We start from the raw sequence: 10412 nt of genomic DNA on the forward strand, positions 1-10412 counted from the left end.
TTCTAGATCATAATTTCACGGATGTATGATTTCAAACGATTAGTTTGTTTGGTAACTAATAAGAATCCTAAGAATTATGATTATTCAAATTTTTACTTAGATATATGTTCTTTTTAAAAAGTGACTTAAAAGAAACATTTTTTTTTCTCACAATAGCTTTTTTTGTTCGAAAACAATTTTCTCTAAACCCGTTTTTCCAAATATTGTTGTTTTTCTAGAAGTTTATTTTTTCAAAAAACTTTTTTCATGTCCACATTTTTCTCAAAATTCTTTTTCTCTAAAGATATGTTTTCTCGAACCCATTTTCTTTCAGGTAACATTTTCCAAAATCGAAGTTATAGAATAACAAGTTTATGGGATAAAGCGGTTTTTGGTAGAACGATTTTTGAAAAAATACGATAGCCAAACATTTGATAGCCCACATCGCTCACAAAGTGTCTCAACCCTGGCTATAGGTATACTCTCAAATTTAGTAAGTATTGAAGCCTTTTGGTGAAGGATATAATCATCCAATCCAATTAGGGGTTGTAATGCGTAGCTAGAAGCCGCTTACGATCGTCGGATCACTTCGATAATCCGCGGCTAACATAGACCGGATCCTACAACGGGTTACACATAAGAGGGGTAACTTGAACGGAGAGAATAAGACTAGTGGGAGCTTGCCTATACATGGATGTGATCCAGTCTAATGGCGCCAAACAGAAAGAACGAACCAGGCTCGAAAGGGAAGCCCGGAAAGACTTAAAAGGCAACTATGACCCGGGTAGATCAAGCCCACTTAAGGGTTGAGCTAACCAGCCATACTAAGGGATTGGTCCGGCCAGGCCAAGTCCATCAATGGGCTTCTCTGGCCGGCCACACCATTAGGGGAAACCTATATGGAAATACCTATTAGTTGGGATTTCCAATCAGATGGGACTCTGATGTTTATCTTTTCTGGGACTCTTATTGAAACCTAACTGGACTGGGGTTCTAATTAGGGTTTCTCCATATAAAGGTCATTAGACAATCATAAAAGGAGGGGGGATTTTCTCAAGAGAAAATCAACTCTCTCACACATCTTAGAGAAAGAAGATTTTCGAGAAAAAACTCTCAGTTCTTTTTAACTAGTCAAGAAGAAGTTCTTTGTCTCAACCTTCATCAAGGTCAAGTAGAGGAACTACTACTTTGAAGATCTTGATCATCCAAAAAGGCGACGGAATCGAATTCGAGGAAAGCAAATAAGGTATTCTTCTTTCCGTTATCAACTCATTACTAGTTCATGCATGCGATCCTGGAAACCTAGTGTTAAACATATAAATGCTTGAGATTCCACTAATAACATTAGGTAGTTTTAGAGACATAGAAAACCTACATTTGGGTACGCTCGTGGAACCTTGACAAAGAACAAAACCCCGTGTCTGTGGACTTGGCCTAGGGTGGTAAAAGGGGTACAACAACTGCTAAAACTTAGGATGTCACATGCGGTATCAGAGTCGAAAACGACTCTTCACTGAGGGTGAGGGAGTTGTGATAGTCCCACATGGCTCCATTCCAAGCGTACTTTGGCACTGCCCTTAACTCCACCCTCCTGGGTGAGTAAACTCTTTATTGATCATACTCCTATCAATCTTAGTTGATGAATAACACTTATTTGTTTAATTCATCCTTTTGCCTCGAAATCCAAAACCCTTTTACTGACTCGTTGAGAATAACCATTTAGACGCGTAGACCTCTTCATAGATCTACCTGTATTGTCCCGAGGTAAAAGATGGCACCCTGCTTTGGCGTGACCCACCATCGATGAACAAAGGCGCAACAAGTGTCTTAATTTGGGTAGGTTTTACTCAAAATTCTTTTTGGGGACTTTTACGTTTTTATCATGCATACACTACTGTAAACTCTAACATAATCAACCATGATAGAAAACGTAAATAAATAAGTAAATGCGCGCGAGAAAATAAATCAAGCAGACATGATCCTAGTATGACCCCTAACCTAAAAGATATAATCTTTTTAGGTCCTTGCATGTTTCGCCTCCGTTCGCATGGATCTCTATCCTTGAACCTCCATTGAATTCTCCCACTCGAACCGCGATCTCATCCTTTGGCTCTTCAATGGACTCTTTAAGACCCTAGACTTAATTACAAGACTCAACGATTCGCAGATCGTATAAAACTTCAAATTAAATTAATTAATACATCAGGCACCCATCTGTGCTTAAAAACAAGAATAGAACCATTCTATAGCCATACGAGAATCCGCATTCACATTCATACATACACAATAATATGACATTCATAAAACATCAAAGTATGTATGAGATTCGCTTCCTAAGGTCGAATCTAGATTCGCTACTTCCTAAATAGCTATTCGGGAGATACTACCGACATCTCTATGTCAAACGTGCCTAAAGTCTAGTTTTCGTAAAATTCGGACTAATGTCTCATTTTGGTTATATCCCAAAAGATTTTGAAATCGTTTTCGGAAAAACTCTGTTTTGGGCCTTTGGAAGGCTCGGGTCACTTTCGGAAAAAATACGGTTGAAGTCAGAAGAAGAAAAGTTAAAACCTCCCACTCGGGTCAAGGCCAGAAGGGCCCGAGTCACACTCGAAAGACCCAAGTCAAACTTGGTCAAGGGACCCTTTGACTAGTCTCGGGAAGACCAAGACAGGTCACGGTCAAGGTCCGAGCATTGGTCGGACCCGACTCGGAACGTTCCATGGCCAGAGACGCGTCCTAGACGCGTCTGTCCAAGCTTGTCCAACTCGGACATAAAGTCCGAGATGGTCGAGACATGCCAGACGCGTCCGGTCAGGGACGAGTCCTAAGGGCATCTCGGACTCCAAACCCGAGAAGCCCTAGGCATGCTTAGACACGTCTGAAGTTGCAGTCCGAGTGCGTCTCGGACTCCCAGTCCGAGATGGACTGGGACGCATCCCGATCAGCGTCCGCGTCTGGCCAGACGCGTCCTGGTCAGGGCGGGCTGCTGATTTCTAAAACGTTTTTAGAAACTCGAAATTTTTCGATTTCTTCTCTGATGCTCTTGTTTCAAGCTACTGTTTTGATGATTCATCATAAAAAAAAACAGTGCTTTTTTATATTTAATTTCAAAAATCAAAACCATAAAATCTTTGTTTTCGAAAACCCTTTTCTAAAACCAAAATCTAAGGTTTTTACGTGTTGAAACTCTTTCAGTTTCTATCTGATTGTGTCTAAATCTAATTTAAAAGAATCAATTTCATGTCTAAACCTATATTCATACATAAAATCATCTAATCAATCAAGTTCGAGTCTAATTCGTCTAGTCAGAGTTAGTTTCATGCAACCGGCTCGTGATGCCGCTGTAGGGTTTTTTGTGTATCTAATACAACTAATTACTAGTTTTCTAAGCGGAATCTCAAACATCTATATGTTAACACTAGATTACCATAATCATTATGCAAGAACTAATCAATGAACTAGAAGAGGAATAAATACCTTTATCGCGTTTTTCCCTCGAACCTTTCCAATCACGTGTGAAGATCCAGAGCTTCAAGTGTAGCTCCTCTACTTGAGACACCGAGTAGGTTAACTTGATCTCCCTTCCTTAATGTCTGCTAAGACTTAATGGAAGGTTGAGAAGAACCCTTTTTCTTGACTAGATTGATAGAATGTGAGCTTTTTCTCTACTTCCCCTCTCTCCACTAACTGTATATTGAGAGAGAGAGATATATGTATATTTTTCTCTCTGAGAAAAATCCACACCTTTTATGTTCTCTACATGGCCCTTATATAGAGAAACCCTAATTAGAATCATATTCACTTTAGGTTTCTATTTTTCGGGCCACAGAAAAGATAATACCCAAAATACCCTTTTTGGGTATTTAGGTTTCACCCCTTAGTGTGGCCGCCCAAAGCAGCCCACTATGGGCTTTATGTGGCCGGTTCACTTACTCTGGTCGGCCATCTCATGACCGGCCTAATGAGCCTTGCTCCGGGCACCCCTTTCGAGCCCGGTTCTTTCTTTCTTGTTCTGAATCGCCATTCGAACCCTTTCGACCCTTTTAGTTGGATCCAATCCATTTTAAGCCTAGCTCCCACTAGTCAAATCGCTCCGATCAAGTTACCACTCTTATGTGTAACCCGTTGTAGGATCCGGTCTATATTAGCCGCGAATCACCGAGTTAATCTGACGATCGTAAGCGGCTTTCGGAAGGACATCTCCTCCAGACCGAACAGATATATCCTATTCTCTAATCTTTTAATGTATAAGATGGTTACATAATAGGAAGCTTTATATTGTTTTTTTGTTTCTGTTTTTTTTTTTGTAATCTTAAATGATGTAATTTGTTTTTTCATTTTCTTTTTTGATGTTGTTAGAGTATTGTGCAAATGATGGATAATGAATGATGGATGGTGAATAAAGGTTGATGAATCATGGATGAAAATCAGTTTAACATATTTTAATTAAGTTTTTTTTTCAATTATTTTTTATTTAAAAAGCCCGTGGCCCGATCCACCCGAGCTCGTTAGAGCCCGACGGGCTCTCGGGCAAAATAGGGTCGCGGGCTCGAAGAGTCTCTTGTTTACCCGGTCCGAAAGCCCGATTAGGTAGCTTACCCTTGAGCCCGAACCCGTTCGAGCCCAAAATAAAAGCCCGAACCCATCGGGCTCTAACGGGCAAATCGAGTCGCGGGCTCGAAGAGTCTGTTGTTTACACGGCCCGAAGTGCCCGAAAACCCGATCTGGTAGCTTATCCTTGAGTCCGAACCCGCCCGAGCCCAAAAAGAAAAGCTCGAACTGACCCGATTCCCATAACCACAGCTATATGTAGTATAGTAACTTATTATGTATTATATATACATGATAATAATGTATATGTGTTATACATATATACATACATGCAACGTACATATGTATTATTGGGTAAATAGACAGTACTATTAAGTGGGTTATGTCGGTCAAATATTAACGGGTCGGATTCAGACGGGATACTGGGTAGCACTTAATAACCCCAAGTCCGCCACGTTGATTTCACTAGGTCAGTCGGACTGAACCCGTCTTTATGTTTCGGGTACTCGTGGGCTTTAATGGATTCGAGTATCCATGACGGATTTTAGGTTCTCAGATTTTTCTCCCATCCCTACTTGGAAATCCTTGTTAGGATCTCCGAAACGTTGAGTGGGTGTCTAACCACTACAACAAGTGATGGTGGACAACTAATATTTTTTTTCACAAAATGAAAAAAATTAAATTATTGTCGTATAGAAAGATAAAAATAAAGCCAAACCAATCAACCAAATCATCAAACAAACCCACTTGTATAATTGAAGGTTCCAAAACTGAAATAAATTAAAACATAGTCAGTGACGTGTTCCATTAAGTACAAACCATCGGATTAGTCAATTTCGTACGAAGTAGATATCTAACGGTGGGAAAGAAATTTCAGCACAAAAGAAGAAATTGAAAACAATGGGTCCGCCAGCCAAAAGCCCAAAACCGACAAACAAATGAATGAATTTAAATTTGATTGATTCATCTTTTGATCTTTTCTTTCCTTCTTACAGCTGAAAGTAACTGTTACTAGCATTCTTCCCTAATTCGGTTGCATGTATATGATCTCATAATCTCTTACTTGATTTCTCTCTCTCTCTCTCTAATCTCTCCTCTTCCTTGTTGTATTTATTGGAAGTTAGACCCTAATTCATTTTCTAGGGTTTTGTATTTCTTTCTTAAAGATTTTAATTGGGGTTTGTAAGAGTTCATTTGTTTCAAACTGGGGATGGTGAACGCTAAGATTTCTGAGAAGAGTGAGAAAAAGAAAATATGGGGATGGAGATGGTTCATTTTGGGTGCTCTTCTTCCTGTTTTTCTTGCTACACTATTGAATTCAACAAGTCCTTTAAAGATCTCATTCTTCTCTCCTAACAACAATGAAGCTTGCAAGTGTGGGGTAATTTTTTTTATCTCTCCTATAAACTTCAGATTTGTTTTAATTTGATTTCTCAATTAAATTCAATTGTTTTTAGCCCTTTGACCTGAATTGTTTTGGTTGATAGATTAATATTGGGTACTTGAGTTTGGACCCTTTTCAAATTTTTTGATTATGTAAATGTTTATGTGAATTATGTTTTGTGATTTTGACTTGTTTTCTTTACTTGGGTATGTGAAGAATTCACCTAAATATACTGGCATTGTGGAGGATTGTTGTTGTAATTATGAGACTGCTGATAGTCTTAATCAGGAAGTCTTACACCCATTACTCCAAGAGCTTGTTACGACTCCGTTCTTTCGATATTTTAAGGTATGACACAAATCTGTTTAATTGTTTTTGTAATAAGCTGTCAGTTCATATTTTCCAACATTTGCAGTTGAGTCGATCTGTAAATTCGCCACCTTTAATGCAATTTGGTAGGAAATGAGAAATGGTTTGTGTTGGAGTGAACAACTCTACATTTTTTGTTAGAATGGACAATTTGGTAGGAAATGGTTTCTTTCATCTGTTTTTGGTTTGATACGTGACAGTTTTGATATGAATCAAAATGTTCTAAACTCTTTAATCAAGAGGTTTAACAGTTGAGACCTGAATCTAGAGTATTCACACCCACTCAAGCTCGTTGGCGGAAGCTTCATAGGGGGTTTACTCAATTCGACATAAATAAATTCTCATCTGGGGTTCTCTCTAAACGTGAACTTAAATAAAAAATGTGTTTATCAATGCGGAAAATAATTCCGAAGGGATTAAACTAGATACTTATCTTGTATGATTCCTGAGATTAGCATGTTAAAGCTGTCTGTCTTATAAGTTTGTCCTAATTTTTTATGACTGTTTGATTGATTGATTGATAGGTCAAGCTGTGGTGCGACTGTCCTTTCTGGCCTGATGATGGTATGTGCCGTTTGAGGGACTGTAGTGTTTGTGAGTGTCCAGAAAATGAGTTCCCAGAGCCATTCAAGAGGCCTGCTCATCATGGACTTCCATCTCAAGATTTAGTATGTCAAGGGGAAAACCCAGAGGGCACTGTTGATCGTACACTAGATAGTAAAGCGTTCAGAGGCTGGGTTGAAATAGACAATCCATGGACAAATGATGATGAAACTGATAATGGTATGGTGAATTCTTCTCTAGCCTTGTTTGTTCCTAACATGAGAATGCATTGCTAACTATTTTGTTGTCGGTTACATAAGGATGCTAAGAATATAAAGATGATGTCGTGAATGATTTTATAACATGTATATTTCAAAAATAACCCGCGAAGAACTTAATACAGATCTGTTTCATTGCGTGTGTGTATATCTGATAACAAATCATTTATAATTCCATGGTGTATTTTGTTTCTACAATATCTAATTTCTGCATATATTCTGTCAAAAGTGTTGATACCAATAGTATGTTTTAAATTTTTCATTAATGTTTCCCTCTATGGGGAAGTAGTTCTGCATATTACTTCAATCTTTAAAAAACTGACAATGAGAGGCTTTTGCAGCTGAGATGACGTATGTGAATCTTCAACTCAATCCTGAGCGTTATACTGGTTATACTGGGCCATCAGCTACGAGAATATGGGACTCTGTCTACACAGAGAACTGTCCAAAATGTGAGTTACTTATCTCTGCATTTTCATAAATCTGAACTTAACATGGGTTTCATGGCGAATCCATTAACTATTTTTGATGGTATTGTACTATTGAATAGATGTTACCATCAATCCAAGTACAAAATGGAGCTTACGACCATTGACTACAGTGGACACTTATGTGATGTCCTAATTAATTCACACGTAATTGGTTATCTTCTGTTATCGCTCATATAGGATAACCCATTTGGATTGAAAGTAATTTATATATTACATCCGAGGTTATAATGGCCAGTTTTGACTTGTTATTGTCGATCAACTACCAACTTTGCTTTTATCAAGTTGGAACCATCTAACTTCATAAATTGCGCTTGTGGTTTTGTAGGTAGTATAATTTTGTTTGACTTAGAAAAGCAAAACTTTTGGTTAATTTGGTGCAGGACTCATTAAATGAGTTCTGGAATTGACTGATTGGGGAGAATTTGTTTTGAGAAAGTAATATTATCTTTTGTTCAAAAGAATAAGTCGTCATCTTTATCTAGCTTATAATTAGCAAATTTGTGAACCAAAAATCATGTTCCTTGCCCGCTTGCCTTCTCAACTCTTCATATTAAGTGGTAAATTGTATTTGGATAAAAGCTCTACACGTATTCGGACTTGTATTTTATCTGATACACAGTCTACTCTGTAGATCCATCTGAAGAGTTTTGTCAAGAAAAGAAAGTGCTGTACAAGTTAATATCTGGACTTCACTCCTCTATTTCGGTCCACATAGCAGCTGATTATCTCCTCGATGAAGCTTCAAACTTGGTATCTGTTCAAATCTCAAATCCCTGTACTTATTTGCCCCCTTTTTGTTTAATTTTGCTTGGTCATAACTTTATTGGACCTTATTTTCTCGACCCTAATTATGCAGTTCAATGTTTTGTTTAACTTGAAAAGAGTTTTTTTTTTTTATTTTTTATTTTTTGTGAATTGGTACTTTGACGAGAGACATAGACAAAGTTTTGCCTGTCTAAATGGGTTCTCATATTTTTTTCCCTCCAAAAAAATTGCAGTGGGGTCAAAATCTCGATTTGATGTATGATCGTGTTCTACAATACCCAGATCGTGTAAAAAACATGTACTTCACATTTCTCTTTGTCCTCCGAGCTGTAACAAAGGTGAGTGTCAACTTCACATCTTTATTTAGTGGTTTTGCAATGAAAATATTGTTAATATCGTTTTCTCGTCATCTATTTTAGGCAGCGAATTATTTGGAACAAGCTGAATATGACACTGGTAACCCCACTGAAGATTTGAAAACAAAATCGTTGATGAAGCAGTTTCTCTACAATCCCAAATTACAAGCTGCATGCCCAATCCCATTCGATGAAGCCAAACTATGGCAAGGCCAAAGTGGACCTGAACTGAAGCAGCAGATTCAGAAGCAGTTCAGAAACATCAGGTTATCTCCTTATGTTTAAGATGTGCTAGAGATTATTCTTGGCCAGACATTTCCCTTTGACTAGGTAGGATTATTCTCGCACGTCTCCTCAGACGTGAATTTATGTAAGCCTATCACGTGTGAGCGGAGCTTTAATACCACTATGTTATGCTTGTGGACATACGACTCATAATCAATTGGCAGAGATTGCCAACATCCTGTTTTTTTTTCCTCTTGGTTGTCATCATTCTCCGCCCTCTAATATGAATATGTTTGTGCATTATCACAGTGCATTGATGGACTGTGTGGGATGTGAGAAGTGTAGACTGTGGGGAAAGCTTCAGGTTCTTGGTCTCGGCACAGCACTGAAGATCCTGTTCTCTGTGGATGGCAAAGATAATTTGGATCAACATGTAAGTAATGCTTGTGGTGAAACTGTTAACATTTGAGAACTCTGGGATCAGTACCTCACCGATAAAAATTGATTTCGAAATTATCTTCATTTTCCTCAGCTGCAGCTACAAAGGAACGAAGTGATTGCATTAGTAAACCTTCTCAATAGACTCTCAGAATCTATCAAATGGGTCCATGAAATGGGACCAACAGCTGAAAAGTTAATGGAAGGACGGAGTTCTTCACATACTGATCAAACCAGCAAATGGCAAAGGATATGGAATTCTTTAGCTAGCTCTAAGGTAATACTATTCTTGCTACCCTTCTCATTGTTCTATGGCTGGATTCTGATTTTCTTACTATATAGGTGAAATGAAGTGTATTATTTTGCCGGGTTTTATAGGTCAGAGCAACTAACACATAACAAGTAGCTTTCGTCCTGCATAAATCGAAGTTTTGAAGCTATAGGAGAGGTGGGGGAGTCCATTAAAGGGATATTCCAGCAGAGTTGATCTTATGATCAAAATACTGAAAAATACATAGGGAGGATACAGAGAGAATGAGAGGATAAAACAGTGTAACATTCATTCACATATGCTTTGCCGAATTTGGTGTCCTTTGTGCATGTCAAAAGAATCAATAACGTTTGAAGAATACAATAAATCATTGGAGATCATGTAGAGGTAGTTTTGAAACTTAGCATATGTTTATTCTCACTTATTAGTTTAATCTCAGGAAAAAAAACAGAAAAGCTAAAAAGATAACCAAAAAGAAACTCATTATTAGGATATTTACATCTAGGAATGTACACGAGCCGAGCTCTTAATGAGCCGTTCGAGCTCGACTCGACTATTGCTCGTGCTCGACTCGAATATTAACGAGCACGAGCTTAACACGAGCCCAAAATCATGCTCGTTTATGTAAACGAGTCGAGCTTGATCATTCTTTAGAGTATCATGAGCTACTCGTGAACAACTCGTTTAACATACTCTTATAACATTGTAGAACATAATTACGTATTAGTATTGAAACTTGTACATGAAATATCAACCATT

The 10412-nt window shown here is 38.1% G+C and overlaps 1 protein-coding gene across 1 annotated transcript; it reads left to right on the plus strand.

Annotated features, from left to right (window-relative positions):
• The first annotated feature begins 5371 nt into the window (after nucleotides 1-5371).
• LOC147548746 (endoplasmic reticulum oxidoreductin-1-like) lies at nucleotides 5372-10033 on the plus strand. The gene is made up of 10 exons (XM_086670294.1): nucleotides 5372-5914; nucleotides 6134-6265; nucleotides 6811-7069; nucleotides 7449-7559; nucleotides 8230-8348; nucleotides 8597-8701; nucleotides 8783-8985; nucleotides 9254-9377; nucleotides 9477-9659; nucleotides 9761-10033. The coding sequence occupies exons 1-10, from the start codon at nucleotides 5744-5746 to the stop codon at nucleotides 9779-9781; spliced, it is 1428 nt and encodes a 475-aa protein (XP_086526420.1). The 5' UTR covers nucleotides 5372-5743; the 3' UTR covers nucleotides 9782-10033.
• The last annotated feature ends 379 nt before the right edge of the window (nucleotides 10034-10412 follow it).

This window comes from Eschscholzia californica, unplaced genomic scaffold, assembly GCF_041429995.1.
Source record: "Eschscholzia californica isolate CP2 unplaced genomic scaffold, dmEscCali1.0.p SCAF_3, whole genome shotgun sequence".
Lineage (NCBI taxonomy): Eukaryota > Viridiplantae > Streptophyta > Magnoliopsida > Ranunculales > Papaveraceae > Eschscholzia > Eschscholzia californica.